A 20,478-nucleotide genomic window follows, 5' to 3' on the forward strand; every position below is an offset into this window, starting at 1 on the left:
ACCCACTACCTAGGGTGACTAAGTACGCGCCGAACTCGTGAGTTGGCTCACTCACTTAACTAGCCGAATCCACCGTAACACTTCCCGACTCACAACGAACTCGATGTGACTACAAGCACAGCACCCGAGATCACTATATCCTAGGAACTAATAAAAGATTCCTACTCGTCTCAATTTTACCCCAACCATGCCACGTTTCCTCCGTTCGGTACACGTCATGTCATGCTTGATGTCAAGATACACTTTCGTAATAATGGTGATCGGTCACTATTACAAATGCATACCTTACCATTTTCACATGGTTACGCAAAGTACTTTACCCGGACTGACGCAACATTCACACAAAATAACATGTGATAACTCCTAGTACCCGAATGACCAAAGCCCTTACCGTGAACTTGATCACTCAAACCGCCAAACATCTGAATCTCTCCAATAGATTCGTCTCTAGGACACCGCACCAATAGATACCTGTATATATACACCTATATACGATATAATAATAAAAGTACACAAGTACACCGCAACAACAAGTCAACCTACAACCTGGGCGACGATCACTCAAACAATGTCTAGGTTTACCTACTTACATTAGGCACTATCCATCTAAGGCACTAATTTACACACGAAATAAGGCCTCACATAATCACACTTTGGACAAACAGCAGTCCTAGTTAGTCACCTACTCTAAGGCGCTAACAAATCTCAATCCGACCCGTATTCCAACAAGTCCCGCAAATAATGCATAACCGTCAATAAGTCTAAGACCAGGCACCTATTCCAAGGTCACCTAATTCCCTTAGACTATGCTCTGATACCACTTGTAACGACCCAACTTCGTTTCATCAAAACACGTCTTAAAATTTTTTATATATATAAGTACAGTACATCTGGACGGCGTCCAGACTCTTGGACGGCGTCCAGTTACAAAGACCAGGACGGCGTCCAGAAAATGGGACGGCGTCCAATTGAACTAAAATTTTCTGAGACAGAAAAACCCCAACCCATGTTATACTGGACGGCATCCAGAAGACTGGGACGGCGTCCAACAGACCTGACCTGCACTTTTCTTCCCAAAACAAGCTTTAACACTTCAAATCCACAACCAAATGTTTTGTAACAACCAACTCAAGTTTTACATCAATAAAACGTTAAATAAAAGTGTTTACACCACGAACTACGGATTATGACTCGATAACCCAACCCAATACCAAGAGCATAATCCCGGGGACTACCAAATCCCCAATCCGCGTCCAAAAATCCAAAAGCTACCCCATCAAGCCCAAGTGCTCCTACGCGTCTAGTCTAACAACTAGCTAGCTTCATAACACAATACCTGTAAAAAGGTAAACAACGAGAGAGGTAAGCCTAGGCTTAGTGAATGCAATAATTATACATATACATATATAATCTACTTACTTGCAATCACTTACACAATTACCGCATACACGCTAGCAATATAATAGCATACCATCGCAAAGTATAACGCTAAATCTCCAATACACAAGCTAGCATAAACAATAGCATATAACTCGAACAATATAATATGCTATACTACAACACATAACCATGGTTAACCAATCGTACAAGGGAATGGCCCTCGCGAATGGCCATCGGAGTTCCCAACATCCATTAGTGTACTTAACACCGCGTATCACTAACCCCTGGGTGGCATCTTAACACATCGATACTTCACCCCTGAGTGGCATCTTAACACCTCGATGCTTCACCCATCAAACATTCCGGAGTGGTGTCTTAACACCTCAACACTTCACTCCCGGGTGGCATCTTAACACCTTGATACTTCACCCCGAGTGGCATCTTAACACCTCGATGCTTCACTCGTCAAACATTTCGGAGTGGTGTCTTAACACTTCGACACTTCATTCGTCACGTGAAATGTGGCGTCTTAACATTTCGACACTTCACATCTCACGCTACACAAATAAATACATCATATACATACACGTATAATTATTCCACTCACCTTGGAATGCCCGCAGAAGTCATGTATAACATGATCTCCGTCCTCAAATCCGAGCAAGTAACCACCTATATCACACACAGGTACAATATACACATAAATAGCCATTCTCTAAAAGAGAACCTGACACAAACACCCCTTAACCGAGGGATTACACCTTGCTCGCCAAAACTCGTCCATTTAACACCTAAAAATGACTTCACCAATTACCACTACGGGTGGTAATTCCAACTCATTCAAACAAGTACACACTAACACTTAATGCACTTGATCTTGCAAAATCAACCCATAAGTGCAACTCGACCGAAATTGCACTTAACCACTAAAACAAGTCAAGTTCGACCCATAAGCACCATTACTAGTGATTATGTCATAAAATCACCAATTTAACACTTAACTCCAATGTTTGACTTCCATTGACCAAATTAGGTTTAACTCACTTTGACTTGTCAAATTACACCCAAAGTACCTACAATCACTAACAACTAGTGATTGTATCTCAAAATCATCATTTGACACCAAAATTCAATAACACTTGACCCATTTCAACACAAAATCCATTTTGACCCACATTAGGGTTTACACCCAAAAATCAAGTCAACACAACACCAAAATTACTAGTACACAAGTGTTCTAAGGTTTAACCAATACATGCAAGACCTAAACTTACAATTTCATCAATCAAAACCCTAAGTCACCAATTTGGGTTTACTTACATGAATCTTGCCCAAAACCCCCAAATTTCACAATAAATGGGTTTATAACTCTAACTAGCACAAACCCTAACACAAACAAGAATCAAACACTACAATTCGGATTAGGGTTTACCTCAAGCACCAAAACGAGCTCTAGTAGCTAGAAACACCAACAAGCACCAAGAACCACTCCAATTTGGACAAAAATCACCACCTTCATTACTATTTGAAGCTTCCTCTCTCTAGAACTCTACTCTCTCTCTCTAAGATGTGATGAGAGAGTTGTGGATGTGAAAATAATCCAAAAGTGGATCTAAAACTGATATTAAAGCCACAAATCAGTCCACGAGTGAAAAGACCAAAGTATCCCTTTTAATTTAAGTAAAATACAGCTGCTGGCCCGTCAGGCCTTTTGGACGGCGTCCAAATCAACTGGATCAGTTTTGTGAACTTGTTTTGTTCATAACTTTCAAACCGTAACTCCGTTTTCGATGAATCAAATATCGTTGGAAACGTAATAAGATTAACTTTCCAATGGTAAGGTTTTAGAACACTAACTCAAACTTTATTTGGGGTCCAAATATACGCTTACATGCCTCGTAATTCGAATGACGTCCAAAATAACGCGTAACAGAAAAACAGGGTGTTACATCGTAGTTCTACGAGTTATTTCAGTAGTGTATATATATATATATATATATATATATATATATATATATATATATATATATATATATATATATATATACACACATATATATATACATATATATAAACCAAAAGTTTTTTGTGAATTGTGGTTTAAAGTTATTTTAGGATGTTTGTATCTATATATTATATCTATATATCTATATTAAATATATTATTAAATTAATTACAAATTAATTAATGACAAATTATAAGTCAAATAATCGTATATCACGAAATCTAAAGCAAAAATAAGCACCATGAGCTGTAACTTTCTAATGTATATTCACATTTAAAATACGGATATTGAAGATTTCAAAAAAGAGAAAGTTTAGTAACGTAGATATAGAGATAAAGGAATCGATTTATTGAGAATAGATTTATATTAATCAATATTATTTAAATATTAGTGAATTATTAACCTAATAATTGCACTTAGGCAAATTAAACCTGCAGTTAACAAAATGTAATTTAATAATTATATTATATATATATATTTATATTACATAATATTATATACTCCGTATTAAAAAAATATTAAACATGAAAAAAAATGTAGACGTTAAATTACTAACATCATTTTTAAAATTTATGAACACTACGGACTTTTAAACTCGAAAGAAATTTTAACATTTGTCAACATCACGGGCTCTTAAACTCCAAAGAATTTTTAACATGTGTCAACACCACATGCTCCTAAATAATTCTTATATTTTTTCTATTTTTTTAGTATATGAATGCAAATTATATTTTTTTGCACAATTTTTTATACACCCGTGCAACGCACGGATATATATATATATATATATATATATATATATATATATATATATATATATATATATATATATATATATATATATATATATATATATATACCAAAAGTTTTTTGTTGATTGTGGTTGAAAGTTATTTATGGATAGTTATATGGATAGCTTATATATATATTATTTACAATTATTATATATAAAACTCCGTATAGGATAATATCCGTAAAAAAAATTGTATAGAAATACATTGTTGTAAGAAATAGGCCACGTTAGCTATTACACTTATCAAAGCTTAAATTTATGTTTACTGATTCAATACAATAATAACTCGAATAATTTAGTTGAGTAATTTTTAAAGACATGACGGACCAAAAAAACATGAACATAAATGGATGAATAAAGATATGCGAAAAGTATTATAATACCTACGTCCCACCAAAGGTGTCTTTGTTAAAAAAAAATTGTATATAATAATTCTAAAATATTTTACCACCGTTCAACGTACGGGCTCTAAAACTAACACAACGGGCTCTTAAACTCATAAGTATAATGAAAAAGATATTAATTGTGAGAAATAAAAAAATTTGTAAACCTTAAGTTACTAACAACGCTTTTAAAATTTATCAACATAACGAGCTCTTAAAATCAAAAGAATTTTTAAAATTTGTCAACACCACAGACTCTTAATTAATTCTTATACTTAATCTATTTTTTTAGTATCGCTATTTACATACCAATATAAACTTCAAATTACATTTTTTTGCACGATGTTTTAGACACTCGGGCTCAAAAACTTAGTGTATATATATATATATATATATATATATATATATATATATATATATATATATATATATATATATATATATATATAACAGAATTTAAAACACGTGAAAGGTTATTATAGGAGCATAATTATTTAAAAACCAATTATTATTCCGTCGTGAAGCCAAAGTTGGTAAAAAGGAACTGTGGCCAGCCTGGCTTTTGCTTTTTAGTTTCAATCAGTCAAACCTACTTATCACGATTATGCATCAACCGTTATTTTCCCCACCCTTCTATTCAACGGTCAATTATTATTTTTTAACTAATTTTTTATAAATAAGTTTATATAATGATAATTTTTGTCATTAATAAACAAACTTTGTATTAAATAGTGATACATTTAATGGTAGTTATATCAAAAGAAGGTAGTTATTAAAATGTACAAATAAAATATATATGTATTAATCCTAATTGACAATAGTTACGGTTTACTTTAAATTCCTGTTTATAATGAAAACTCTTAAAAATTTGTCATTAATGTCATTAAAAGTGATGTATATAACAATTATAGGTTAGCTCTACAAGTGTTTTTTTTTTTTTTTTTTTGAAAGGCAAGCAAAAATTATTATTAAACACCAAACAAATACACCAAAAAATTCTAAGACAATGAGCCTAGAACTGAGACAATCAGCCTAGAACCAAAAAGTTCTTCAAGTTAATGAATTTGAGAACACTTTAAGTTGTGGTTAAAATATTATTAAGAAAATGTTAATTGATATTTATTATACTCATTTTTTATTTACTTTTTTTAAAGAGAAAAAAAACAAGAGTTTTAACAATCTTAGCTTCTGTTGCTTTTGAAAATAATATTCTCTGTTCTCACTAATCAAATTATTTTGATTTGATCATTCTCGTTCGTTCGTTATTGGTGTGTTATTGTCATCAAATGGCATATCGAATAAAATTTAATGAAAATAAAAATATTATAATCAAAAGTTGAAAAGAAAATATTTGAAAAGTCAAAACATGACTATTAATATGAGATGGAGATAGTAATATTTTGGGGAAGAGTGTTATGCATGCTATTAATATGTTATTCATTAGTGACGGAGAAAAATTACTGATGTGACGATAAGATGACCGTTTGTGATGAATGGCAATCATGTCATTAATGAGAATGCTCTAAGAACCCCTCATATATGTTATTATGAAATATCAAGCAATGTAACTAAATAAAAGTACTTTTTTGTTTCACGGTTAACTGAAATATGTGGTTGAACTCTATTGAAGTATAATCTTAATTGTAAAATAAAATTTGATTATTTGACAAATGTAGTAAAATTTTAAATTAAAAAATGTTTTTTTTTTCTTTAAAAGCAAGGAAGATTGATAAATTAAAAAATGTTAGATTGTTATTTTATAAAAGGCAAAAGAACTAAACAAAATACAAGCACTTGAATCTAAGATCGCAACATATTAAATCAACATTTTTTTTTTTTAAGGCGAAAGATGAATTTTTTTAAAACCGAATACTCCATCAAAGCGATGAAGGTAAACGAAACGATTACAAAAACAACTAAATTACAAAGATTAGCTTGACGGAATTAAAGACAAAGAAGAAAAGGGTCTTGATCCCACAAATAAGCTTGCAAACCATGAACTACTTTGAGAATCGTCGCCCGAAGAAAGATCTTCAACTTGATATAGCAAACCACTAAAACCCGAGAGGAAGAAGAACCATTGAAAAAGATCCGACCAAATCCTAAAAGACCATTGGCAATGTAGCAACAAATGGACCACGGATTCAACTTCCCAAACGACTTTCGGCCACACGGGAGGAACAAAATAACTAGACTGGACCATAAGCTGAATAGCATCGGCCACCACATAGTCACCCGAAGGGCCTACGGCCCATACCAACTAAAGCGAAACATGGACAGATATCGAAAACCGAGCCAGTTAAACGTGGAATTCTTGAGCTTTGAATCTGCTAAAATCGGAAAAAGGAAGAGCAAGGTGGAGATTCCAACCCAATTGAAAATTTCCGATATCAAAAGGGAATCTAAAACATTTAAACACAACTTGTTTTTCTCACAAATAAAATACAATGAAGAAAACTCATCTTTCAAAGTACGTCATCAACCCATGGATCAAGCCAAAATAGAATATTATCCTCATTACCGAACAAGCCAAAAAACCTCCGGAACTACCTATTGCTTGAGATTGTATAGAATCAAATTAGAAATTCCCAAATTTCATAAAAGACGAGTTGATTTACCTCATTCACCATAGTCACTTGAATTGCAAGGAATTGGATTTGGAACCGAATAACAATTAAACCGGCCATTCGCCCACTTGACTTGTTACCGAGGCCACGAATGTTCCACAATGCTATCCTCATGGCTTAGTGACTTTTTATGGAGTGTCATCAGGCATGTTCTCCATAAAAACACCGAAGTTGTACAATTCCTCTTTATAAGGGATCTTCTTGTTGCAAAAAATATTTTGAGTTGAATCCAAACCTTGCTCAGTGAGATGATTAATTTCGCTCGTTGTGTCGAACATATCGGTCATGTTTGGAATTTTGTTGATCCATTCATAGGATTTATTCTTATCAGTTTTTTTAGGGGGAACAATTGGTTTTAAAATTGCTTCCCTACTACCCTTATCATAATCAGAATGTGAAGCTTTAAAAGAGGCGTAAGAGGAATTCTTCAAGGGCGATGGAGGTTTTTCATTGACCTTATCTGCAAAAGACACTTAGAATTGATGAAAGAGGTTTTGATGGGCCGTGAGTTGGGAGGGGTAACAGAAGGGAAGTGTTGGTTTTTTGGAGAAGTAGTTTTAAGGATAGGATAGTCACAATGGGAAAGAGAAAAATGAGATTTTTGGGAATGGGGAGGGACACCCGATTGAACTTGTTTTAAGTTTTCCACATTATCACTTAACCCATCTTTATCAAAAGATTTGAACAAAGATCTTTTGATCTCACTAGCCGCACTATTGGACCCCTGTATTCTTTGCTTTTTGAGACAGTAAAGCTGAAGTGACCTTTTCCAATGAGTTGTGTATTTCCACTTTTTTAATGACTTTTTGGGGAGTTTGAAAAGAGGGGTCAATAACGGTAACCTCTGTTTCCACATCGGGGAACACCACCGGAGAAACAACCGGAGGGTTGAGATTCTCAGTGACCGGAGAATCCAAAATTCGATCAGATTTTAGGTTATCAACAGCATCATTAGTTTTCTATAACCAAGAGTTGTAGATACAAATATCCTCATCAGAGATGATTTCAATTTCTGCATCATAATTGATTTCTTCTACCCATAAATTACAAGTGGTACAATTGGCCACATTGGCTAGTACCATCTTTTCAATCGGACCTGGACTGAAAATCTCAATAAGAGCGAAAACAACATCAGTTCTTTTGAGCCTGTGAGAATTGGTGTTAATGTGTAGCACTCTTCCAACTTTTTCAGCGGCAACAATGGCACAGTTAGAGGATACACAATCATACGGGATGCCTGAGATGGCAACCCTAGCAATACGAGAATATTTGTTCCGACGTTGGGACATTGGAATCACTTCAATAAATTCATCTACACTTAGAGTAGGCCCCATTGTCATTCTCTTAAAGCTATCTTCATCGGAACAAACAACAATATAACCAAACAAACCCCACACAGAAATCGACTCAACTGCAATAAAACGACCTTTGAGCCATTTGATCAATTTTGTTGCAGTCATTGGAATCTTATCGACAATAAGGGCAGTAAGATTTATACGATTGCAAGTTTCAACATTGTAGGACAAGTTAACCTTAGGTGAATTTTGAGGTGCAGGTTGGTTAACAGGATAAAAGGGTGGGTTTGATTTGGGATTTTGTTGAGAGAAATTAGAAGAATGTTTCGATAAAAGGTCAAGATTGAGATCATTTTTTGCGTACCCGATGGTTATTCTCATGCCATTGATGATTTTGCCATTTAACGAATTAAGCACACTTGAGGCTTGATTGGTTGTTTGAAGCTTAACAAATGCAAAAGTCCTGTCTTTTCTCCAAGAAATACCCAAAACATTACCAGAATCTTGAATGATATGAAGAATGATAGGTGGAGTTGTGAATCTTGAAAGATTCCCCAAAAAAATGGTTGATTTTTGAGAAAATGTTGAGTGAGGCTTGGATCGGCAAGATGAAGAAGGTTGATTTTTGTTGAAATTGAAATTGATGGGGATGGAATTTGGGAAAGTGGGTTTGAAGGTATGGGAGGAGTTAAGAGGTTTCATGGTTTACTGTGAGTTCTTTTCATGTACAGAGTATACGTGGAATACTTGATCAAGATGAATGGGGGTTCTTTAATGAATCATCATTAGAGAGTAGTGACTGTATTAAATCAACAAATTCGGCATACTCTTTGAGACAAATGATCGAACAGTTGGTAGACATTCAAAAAGGAAAAAAAGTGGAGTTAAAAATAAGAAGGAAATCAGTTTGGTGACTAACAGAGGCAAATGATAAAGATGAATGGGAGAATTTGTGAACAAGAAAGAAGATGAAGTTGAAAATTCATCGGAAAAAAGGAAAAGATACGTTACCGGTGGAGTGCTCCGCTTGAAAATTCATCAACAATTTTTTTTTAGTCCTTTGAAATAGCTTTTCTAATAAATGACCTTAAGATAGCAAAGTATTAAATATTGTCATGGTCTTATACTACATACTAACTCTATAAATAAATAGTAAATAATTATAACTTGAAGGTTAAAGTAATAACAACTGAAACATCGATAATTAATATTACGCTTGTATTAAATACTTGTAAGTTTGCAACGGTTACAATAAATATGTGTAATTTATTGAGGTTTAAGTTGGTAATCACTTTCTGATGAAATATCTCAGGTCGGGTTATGTGAGTATACGAGTTTTGTTTCTTCATTTCATTTTTAAGTTAGAGTTAGTTTATAGTTTGTGCATTGTTAGTTAGGGTTGAATTTCAAAACCTATTTGAAAAATTTGCAACTTAATTAAATATTTAAATCTATGTATATTTGAAGGATTTTTTGAATACAAATTTTTACGGTTATCATCAAAATGCATTAATGTCTGGTAAAAAACGGTCTATGTTGATTTTTGACATAACGGTGATAAAAAAGTAAAAGTTATTTTATCACTTTAAAAACAACCCTAAGCCATTTCGTTAAAAAAATTTCATATTTAAATTATGTATTTTAAAAAAAAATTAGCTTTGAACTTTTTTAAATAGATATTTCTTACCATTACAATAACAATTAAAAAATCCTTTTTAAATGGGTGGTGATCCTCACACACTTATTTTTGATCCATCTACACCATTTTATATAAAATACCTATTTTACCCTTATCAATCAATTGGAGTATTCAGCAACATTCTCTCTCTTTATTATCATCTTCCACTCTGACCACCCATCTTCCACCCTGACCACCATGAATCTCAATTACTGCAATTGCAAGTATATATTATTATTATTATTTCACATTAATATTCTAAAAAAGAAAACTAACAAATTATCATCATAGATCGTTCCTCAATCCTCCAAGTTGGTACAAATTATTTAATAACTTTTTCATTTTTTCATAGAGTGATCTAAGTGTAAAATTGCACAACTATTAAAGGAAATTTTTTGAAAACTAATATAGCACAGTAATACCAACTTCTATTTTTTTTAATCAACCAATCGAATCGGAATGTTTACTCGTCTTTGTTACCCACCTTCCGATCTTTACTTGATATGTATAGTTCAATTATAATATACGAGTGACAAAAAAAGAAAAAAAAAAAGAAATCAAACTTCCAACGGAGCAGGGAGAAATCGCTGGAAAATGCAACAAACAACCGGAATAAAATTTCCGGCGATTTTGCCTCGGGTGGTGCGTGGCAGCAGGTTATTAAACAAATGTCGGTAAAATTTGGTGCAGTAGATTCAAAAAACGATTTGTAGTTTTATGGTGGTGAAGCTGGCTTTTAACTCCCAATGGATTGAGAGTAATCTCAGACTAAAGAATATGGGGTGTTATCTCTTGAAGAGGGAGAATGAATTGGTAGAGGAAAACGGTAGGTGAGGGTTATGATATTAATTTATCAAATCAAAATAGTTAAATTAAAAGGGTATAATAGTCACTTAACTTATTTTGGTGTGTATGGACTAAAAATATGTGTGTGAGGATCACTCCCATTTTTAAATATATACGTGAAATAATATAATATATTTTATATTATATTTAGGATTTAAATTTACATTTAGTTTTTGAGAAGCTAGTGATATGTGTAAACGGGTACAAGGCAATATCGTGACGCGTGTTTTTTATCCAGCTGGATCCCAAACACAACCTCCTGCTAATCTCACAGCCTGTTATTTTTGCATTTCCTCACAGTCTCAACCGTATATATAAATCACAATTTCCACCATCATCATCCTTCAACTTCACACAAATCAAAATTCAAAATAAAACCAAAATGGATCGGATAAAAGGTCCATGGAGCCCCGAAGAAGACGAAATGCTCCAACAACTAGTTGAAAAACACGGTCCACGAAACTGGTCGTTAGTTAGTAAAACAATTCCGGGTCGATCCGGAAAATCATGTCGGTTACGTTGGTGTAACCAACTGTCACCACAAGTCGAACACCGTGCCTTTACGCCGGAAGAAGACGAAACAATCCTTCGGGCCCACGCACGGTTCGGTAATAAATGGGCGACAATCGCCCGTTTGTTATCGGGTCGGACCGACAACGCGATTAAGAACCACTGGAACTCTACTTTAAAAAGAAAGTGTTGTTCAATGACTAATGAAGAGTTTAATGAGTTTGCGATACAACAGCCATCGTTAAAAAGATCCATAAGTGCCGGGTCGGGTTTACCCCTACCCGGTTCTGTTTTTTATTTAAATCCGGGTAGTCCTTCTGGATCCGACGTCAGCGATTCAAGCGTGCCAGCTATTTCGCCTTCGCACGTGTACCGTCCTGTTGCAAGAACCGCCGTCGGTGCTGATGATCCGGCAACGTCTCTCAGCTTATCACTTCCCGGCGTCGATACGAGTGAGACGTCGTCGGTGATGCATCCGCCGCCGGTTCCGAAACCAGCGGCCGCGATTTCCACGGCGATGCAACAGCTTCAGGTTTCCCGGCCGGTGGTAGAGCCGTTAGAAAAGACAGTTCCGGCGTTTAATGAGGAGTTTATGGCTGTGATGCAAGAAATGATTAGGATGGAGGTGAGGAATTACATCACCGGCGGTGAGAGGCAAAGGCCTACAAACGGCGGTGTGTTTAGGTCTCCGGCGGAAAATAGGGTTGGAGTTAATAAGATAGATTAGTAGTGGTATTTTTTTTTTAATTTAATTTTAATGTTGATTAAAATTTGTTGATGGCTAATGAACGGTCAACAGAAGATGATCGGAAACCATGGAGAATGTGCATAGCCGGAGATGATGATGACGTGTTCTTTTTTTTTTCTTTTAATTTTTCATAAAGATTAGATCCTCTCTGGTACTCATGAAATTGCGAAACAAAAAAAAAAAAAGAAATAAATATTGTACAGTGAACGGAATTTAGTTTGATGTTAAAAAGAGTAAAAAAGAATTTTTAAAGTTTTCGTTTTTATTGTTTATTAGTGTTAACGTTAATTAATTAATTAAAATAAAATTACTCCGCATTTAATAAAAAATCTGAGGAACGTACAAATGGATAGATATGGTTTGATAAGTTCGTAGTACATGTAACTGAATTTAGTTGAAATAAATTTGATGGACTTTGGGAAATAATAATTGAGTGAAGTACAGCTAAGCAGATTTGAATGCTATCTTACACACGCTTTGACACCTAACTTAGATTTAAGGTTTATCATTATTAATTATGGAGTCATACGTAGACAACTATTTTTTACTTTTTACACATAAAGCATATTTGGTTATATACGTATAAAAAGTGATTGTGCACATATCATCACCCTAATTAATTAGGTGGTGATTCTTACATACGAGTATACGCTTATAATACTATCTTTTACTTTTGTATTGTTATAAAATACAGTAACATCTTGTAAAATATGTTTGGTTATATAAGAATAAACATTACGGATAATAATTGATAAGAGTTGATATAACTCTTGTCATTTATGTATTTCATTTTTAAAAGGCAAAATGTATAGAGGTGATATTTGTCAACATTCATTTCATGAACGCACACATAATGCTTATCTAAGCTAAGATCTAAAATGGTAATTTTATTTATTTATTTGACTAGAGAATTTGTACCTAGACAATCAAATTCTAGTTATGTATTAGTTTGTTACTTTGTCCATAAACGTACTATATTAGTTAGGATGGTTGTACCTTTGTATTGTCTTGTTTTATTGAAGGTAAACCAATTATTAACGAAAAAGATCCAGGGTCGCTTTCATTCTCTTATTTGCAACTTTGTCCACTTCAAACATTTTAACTTTGAATCTCGATACGAAGTTATCCACGTACCCCAATCATTACATGTTAAAAATTACAAGTACTAAAATTAAACGACACGTCAAACAATTTAATCTCTTTTAACAAATGATTAAAACATCGATTTCCTACACGTCCTTTTCATGCTTTACAACTTACGCTCATCAACTATATTTTAAAAAATCAATACAACTCATCTCAGACTCTCATATTATATAAAGGGCCAATTTGGTATTTATATAAATTATAAGGACTTAAGATGTATACAAGTGAAAATTCAAATGTTAGTTGGGAAGTTGGAAGGCAACACGAAAGCAAATGGAAAAAGATTACGATGAATCTTTGATTGCAGTTCAAAACACACACGGGATCCTTTTTTTTTTTTTGATCAAAGTGTACAACTTTTGAGGCATAATGTACAACATTTATTACATGACTAACTAATAATTGTACCGCACTTTTCCAGCTTTCCGTTTTCTGCACCTAACAATAAATAATATCTTTGGGATCACCAACAAAGTGTTTTTCAACTTTACACGAACACCAAATCTTATCCGTGATGGTTTGGGTCAAATTTACTTCCTCTGCACATATTCATAGTAGTTTTTAAATTATTTTACCAACCGTGTGAAACTATTTACAATTTACAAAACCATAAAAAACAGAAACAAAATTATTTTTTTCATAAAACAAGAATTTATAATTAATGAGATCATTAACTGATTAGCTAGGATGATAATGAAAAGTCAACTACTTCGCTAGAATGATAATGAAAGTCAACAAGAAAAATAATAATTATTATTATTGTTATTGTGATGGTCATCATGTAGCTACTTGTGATTCCAGCTTCCAACTAACTAACTGCTTTGCTTTAATTTATGGGGTTGACCCTAGAAACCAAACCACCATTTGACCTTCAAATAAATGGCTAGAATTAGGCATTAAAAAGTTCAACTCCAACTAACTAACTAACTGCTTTGTTCTAACTTATGGGGTTGACAATGTAAACCAAACCACCATTTTAGCTATTGAAATTAATGTCTAGAACTAAACTTAAAAAGGTCGATGACAGATAGACAGATGAGATGATTCCAGTATTATTTCTTTCTAAATGGTAGTTGAATGATAAAACTGTTGTGTATAATTAATTAATAATTTGATTAAAAAGGTCTACCTATAAGAAGCTAAGTAACTGAAAAAGGGTGTACCTAAAACTGAAGTGGTTGCAATCTTAAGAGGGTGCAGCCTGGATTTTAGGGGTGTTTTTAGTTAAGAAGGTGAGCAGAGACTTGAACTTCTCGAATATTTGTAGAATATCGGCCCGCCATGACCATGTTGGTTCTTCAAGTGCACGAATAGAATTTAGACAAACTAGCAGGGTCCCACCTTCATGGAGTAGAACCTGCAAACGTACAAGTGTACTTTCACAATTTACGATCGATAAGTGTAAAAAAGAAGAAAAAAATGCAACCATTCATACCGTAAGCCACAAAGGTAGAACCCCCATAACGGAAGTAAGAGAGGCCATCAAAATGCTAGATAATGCAAGTGCTACATTCAGTTTGACCTGAAACAGAGGGGGTTCAACTAAAAGATCACGATACGAGAGAAATTTATAGATGTGGCACTTGTAAGATTCGTACCAGGGTGGTTGTTTGGCGAGACTTTGAGATACAAAACGGAACGCCGGAAATATTGTCTTGAAGTAGCAATATATCTGCAACAGCTATAGCAGTTGCACTAGCACGTTGCGCTAGAACAACACCAACCGTCGCAGCAGCAAGTGCAGGTGCATCGTTAATACCATCACCAACCATTACAAGACCTCTTCCTGTAACACAGACAATAATATTATTTTTTGTAGTACATCTTACACAGCCTACTATTGGCCATACACAGTGAAAATGATAAGTAGTAAACTATAATGTGGATGAATCAGGATATGAAACGAACTTGTATGCATAATATTTCATTCAGATATCAGAAGACTTTTATGTATAAATTAACCCCTTCATGTAAACAAAACCAAATCCACTCATTTGGGGAACGGAATAAGGTAATAGTTATCCCGATTTTGAAGATGTATCTGATACCTGATGATGCCCCAACTATGCAAGACTTTTATATAAAAGTATTACCCATCTAATTTTACAGAGATACCCATAATGGTATTCTGATAAAGATAATAATATGACATGAGTTCTAACAATATGCAATCCGTAGCCAAAGAGTATGTTATATTCACTTGCACGGGACGTGAAATAATGGACAGGTTCGGCGAGTAGGGTAAAGGGTCAAAACAGGCAAACGTTTTGCACATGTTAGATGCAGATTTACCAGAAACGAGGTGAAACTAAAATCAAAATTGCAAAGGTATCCAAAAAATCTCTAGAGGATCTCAAATATTAAGAGGTTATGATAAAATTTGAAAAATCACCTAAAATATCACGATAATATGATTAATAGCTTGTGAACTGATAATAAAAGGTAAATGTATAAATATGATAAGATAAGCTATATATTTTACTAATAAAAATTGAAATCAAAGATTAGGACTTTAGGAGTTTTTATAAATTCAAAAACCGTTGGCTGACTACTAGCACGTTGGACCCCTTTCGATTTAAGCTAAATTACGTGAAAATGCATGTTTTAACTGGTTATGATGCATACCTTAATCACCCGATCATAAATAAATGGGTCAATATTACCACTTCTAACATGTATACCCAAATCAACCAATTAATTGTTCTCGACAGTAGTTAAATGGTACTCGGTATTGGCTTTGTATTTATGATCTCAGACAAATTTTAATACACAACAATTATATTGCATACTGAATGAGTGTAAAGTTGATAATAATGAAATCAACCTGTATCTCTAGGAATGCTGGTCACATGATTGAGCTTATCCTCGGGCTTTAGACTAGAATGAATTTCATCAATGCCCACCGCATTAGCAACCCTACGTGCACTGAGCTCATGGTCACCGGTTAACATCATCACATGGAGCTTCGCTTGTTCTTTTAATTCCAAGATGACATCCTTCGTCCCAATTCGCGGTTTATCCTCAAAGTGAAAGAGAGTGACCTACACATAAAACGTACAAGTCTATTAGATTCAGTTTCATCAACGAAGTATATTATGTAATTTGGTTTATAAGTTCGATAAATGATGATGCAATGGTCATTATAGGTGGTCAGTTAAAATATCGAGCACCAATCAGAAGTTATCAAGCAAGTACGCATCACCTTTTTGTTATTCACGGATAGAGCGGCACGGACCAAGTCAGTGCCATAAGTAGACGTGATCACTGCCTTCTTAATCTTCTGTGATTCATCATTAGAGTTAAATTGTGATGTGATGTATTCAACCGAACCAAGCGATGCCTTCAACTCATGGCCCCCTCCAAAACCTGGCTATAAAATCAGAAATATAAAAATTAGAAATGAGGAAATAGATGAAGGAATTTCAATTTATAATAGTCAGTCACAAGTGATGTGGCATTTATGAAAATGCATGCAAAGATATAGAGAAGGCAGTACCTCGATACTAGACAGTGTTGCATAAAGGCCTCTACCAGGGATATTCTCGAAGCTTTCAACATAAACAGCAGGAAGCTCTTTTTCTTGACTATGAGCTATGACCGCTCTACAATATATACAAGTGGTTATCAATTTGGGGGTCAGTAAAAAGAGATCTTTTTTTAACAGCAGTAAAAAGAAATCTTATATCCAATAATACCTTCCGATTGGGTGAGTGGTCCCTTTCTCCATTGCAGCAGCAACAGCAAGGGCTTCTTTTTCGCAAGTGGGTACACAACAAGAGGTGGTAGCTTCATGTCCATGTATTGGCTCAATTGCTTTGCACATAAACTCACCTGTTGTTAATGTTCCTGTCTTATCAAATGCAACGGTGTGGCAGGAAGCCAGAGAGTCAAAAACATGCCCTCCCTTCAGCAATATACCCTACACAAACAATGTCGGTTAATCTATGTTTAAAGGTTGCAGGTGAGAAGACACAAAGTTCAAATTCATATGACACAAAATTGTCTATCTTTGATAAGTTGTACTAAATGTGCACTCTAAAATAAGACTGAGAGTACCTTTTTTGCACAGGCACTGATTGCAGTAGCATAAGCCAAGGGAGCCACAGCCAAAGCACACGGCGATGCTGCAACCATGAGACCCAATGCTCGGTATAATGAACCCCTGCAAGCTGCACAACTATATAATTTAAAACAGGATAGGGTGCACTAGGCTAGCTTACATATAAAGTATAAGTAGGGACTAGCATTAGCAGCTTAATGGATATATACATGGCAAGAGAGTTAGCAACCGAAAGCTTAAAGGACTCATTTCAAAGTTATAGACTGCGTTGTGCGTGAGCTGTGAAGTACTGTAACACACATATAAAATGGACATCACATTACCTGGAGTACTAAAGAATGGCCATTTGAAAATTGCAGGGCCAATAAGAGCAACTGCAGCTGATAGAATAATAACAGCTTTGCTGTAATTCTCACCAAACTGATCCAACCATCTTTGAAGGTTTGGTTTCCTTAGTTGAGCTTCTTCTGTTAGTTCCACTATCTTGTTCAACATAGATTCTTTCCATGTCTTCTTTGCCTGTAAATTAGTAGTAGAAGTTCAGTATTTAAATACATACAGTTGGTATTTATAAAGTATTAGTGAAAAATATACCTTGAGTATCATCATACCATCTATATTTCTCGCGCCACCAGGAACGTTGTCGCCAACATCTCGTTCTATTGGTTTCACTTCCCCAGTTAAGTGCTCAACTGTAATTGTTGACCTACCATTGAAGACTTCACAATCCACAGGCACCGACTAAAAATACCAACCACAACTACTTCAAATTTTACATATCATTTACCAAAAAGCAAAAATTCAATCAGAAATTTAATATATAACATGAGGAAGTGATATTCATACCTCTCCAGCTTTGACCAAAATAAATGACCCAACTTCTAACTCATTAACAGGGACCTCATGGTATTTCAAATCAGCTAAATTTAGTAACTTTTGATTATTAACATCAAGAACAAGGGCGAATTCTGGGTAGTTTTCTTTCAATTCCTTGACATCAACCTTAGACTGGCTGGTGAAATATTCTTCAGCTACATTAATTTGCATTAACGCATTAGTCAAATAAAGAGAATATGATCGGGCTGAATAAGAGAATAGTGAAGTGACTACCAATATGAGCCAAATTGAACATTGCAAGAAGCAAGCCGCCTTCAAGCGAGTTCCCCATAAATGCAGATGCAAATGCAGCAAGAGCCATTAATACATGAATATTAATTTTTCCACCAGCAATATCTAGTAGCGCATCGTATGATGCTGAGACCTGAAATTAAGAACAAAAAAAGTTTCCATAAAAGATGTTTAGAGTGATAACATAAGAGTAACCAATTAACTCCATCCTACGTTACAGTTATAAACAGATTTTGGTATCAATGTGTAAAGTACCATCTGATTGGGTCCAAGTCTATTATACTAAATATAAAAATCCAACATATACTCCAATTGTTGATTAATTTTTAATTGGACTTATAGAGATAACGAACGTCCCGTTAAAGCTCCCTTGGATAGTATTATGAGAACTAAATTCGTACTTCCTTGTGAAGATCCAAAGGAAAAATTAGGCTATCTACATCCAGGTATCCATGTACTCAATATACTATTGCCTTTGGCACGTAACCAAAGATAAGGTATATAATGATCGACATAAACCGTTTGCTTCTTCTAACCATGTAACGTAAAATTTAAAAGACGTATGTATAGTTGCAGACCTCATCCAACTAATTATTTATTTTGAGATGATGTACTCATATACATAAACTTAATAACCATTCTGATCCAAGTAAACGATATTGTTGACTCTCTCAAAGGAAACAACTCCGTCAATTATCATCTTAATATAGTAATCAACATACTGAACTATACAACTAGGGCATAACTCAACTTGTCATTTTGACTAAGAGAGAGTACAGAGCAAACACAGACTCGAGCAGACAAGTCAACACAATGGGTCTCAAGGATAAGTCAACATTCAATCCCCAAATTCTTCAAGCAGATTCAGCTCACAGTTTAATACAGTATCCCCTAAACAGGTGTACCAACAAGCCACACAACTCCTAGCTACATTCTGGAAGCTTCCACCAACCAACTTACCTACCACTAAGCACTGACTTAACTACCTATGGAACAAAGTTACTATTTATCGTTACATTTCTAAGCAATTTTATACATCAAAAGCAATTAATGAATCAATAATATGTAGTGGAATAATTACCCCAACAAGAGGGAAAGCAACAAGAGCTAAAGCATGCTGAATCGGCTTCGCAGAAGCTTTAGGGACTACATAAGGACACACAGCAGCAGCTAAAAATAAAGCAGTTGATAAACAACACAGCTGTAAATGTTCTCTTAAAAAGTCAGCTAAATCATTCCACTTAATAGCTTTTGCGAAATCAGCAAACACTTGCTGTGATTTTGTAAGCTCGAGTTCACCTCCGTGATGATGATGATGATGATGATTATGTCCATGGTGATGTTGATTGTGGTCATGATGATGATCATGATCGTGATTGTGATTGTGATTGTGATCGGTGGGTTTGGAATGACAGATTATAGAAATAATGCGAGAATTAGGTAGTAAGGGTTTTGGATTTGGGGGAAAAATTAGGGATTTGGGAAAATAGGGTTGATGAAGTGAATTGAGTTTTATTCTGGTTATTGGTGAAGGGTGATTGATGGTGAAGGAGATTGGAGTACGAAGAATTGAAGGAGGAGAATTAGAAGAAAAAATCATTATTTGATTTAAGTATGAATATGAATTATGGAATTCAATTATCAATCAATTAAGTATAAAATAGTTTTATGATGTTAGCAGCAGCATGAAATGAAAATATACAAGAAAATGTGTGCTATATAATGTTAATGACCACACGCCCAATGTTAATATCCACCACATAATACTGGCATGCTCTTTTCTACTAAGTCACTATATTGTATTTGTATGTTTACTTATAACACTTCCAAGAATCTATACTTTCTCACTAGGATAGACCGCCAGAGTGATCAAACATAT

General features: G+C 34.4%; 2 protein-coding genes across 3 annotated transcripts; one reads left to right on the top strand and one right to left on the bottom strand.

The window, feature by feature from the left end:
* The first annotated feature begins 11,364 nt into the window (after positions 1–11,364).
* LOC139866893 (transcription factor MYB44-like) lies at positions 11,365–12,522 on the top strand. Its single transcript, XM_071855187.1, has one exon. It carries the CDS (start codon positions 11,390–11,392, stop codon positions 12,242–12,244), a length of 855 nt encoding a protein of 284 aa, XP_071711288.1. The 5' UTR covers positions 11,365–11,389; the 3' UTR covers positions 12,245–12,522.
* Positions 12,523–13,590: 1,068 nt separating this feature from the next.
* LOC139866892 (probable cadmium/zinc-transporting ATPase HMA1, chloroplastic) lies at positions 13,591–20,277 on the bottom strand. 2 transcript variants are annotated; one of them, XM_071855186.1, is made up of 14 exons: positions 19,681–20,277; positions 18,582–18,732; positions 18,318–18,502; positions 18,066–18,212; positions 17,888–17,990; positions 17,468–17,580; positions 17,107–17,330; positions 16,908–17,013; positions 16,614–16,781; positions 16,236–16,452; positions 15,010–15,197; positions 14,847–14,933; positions 14,575–14,768; positions 13,591–13,950 (listed from the first exon to the last, which is right to left on the bottom strand). In XM_071855186.1, exons 1-13 carry the CDS (start codon positions 20,197–20,199, stop codon positions 14,598–14,600), a joined length of 2,379 nt encoding a protein of 792 aa, XP_071711287.1. In that variant the 5' UTR covers positions 20,200–20,277; the 3' UTR covers positions 13,591–13,950; positions 14,575–14,597. The 2 variants fall into 2 exon arrangements, with proteins under 2 accessions (XP_071711287.1, XP_071711286.1); XM_071855185.1 differs by having other exon boundaries at positions 17,795–17,990.
* Between the last annotated feature and the right edge of the window lie 201 nt (positions 20,278–20,478).

This window comes from Rutidosis leptorrhynchoides, chromosome 9 (genome assembly GCF_046630445.1).
Source record: "Rutidosis leptorrhynchoides isolate AG116_Rl617_1_P2 chromosome 9, CSIRO_AGI_Rlap_v1, whole genome shotgun sequence".
NCBI classification, from domain to species: Eukaryota; Viridiplantae; Streptophyta; class Magnoliopsida; order Asterales; family Asteraceae; genus Rutidosis; species Rutidosis leptorrhynchoides.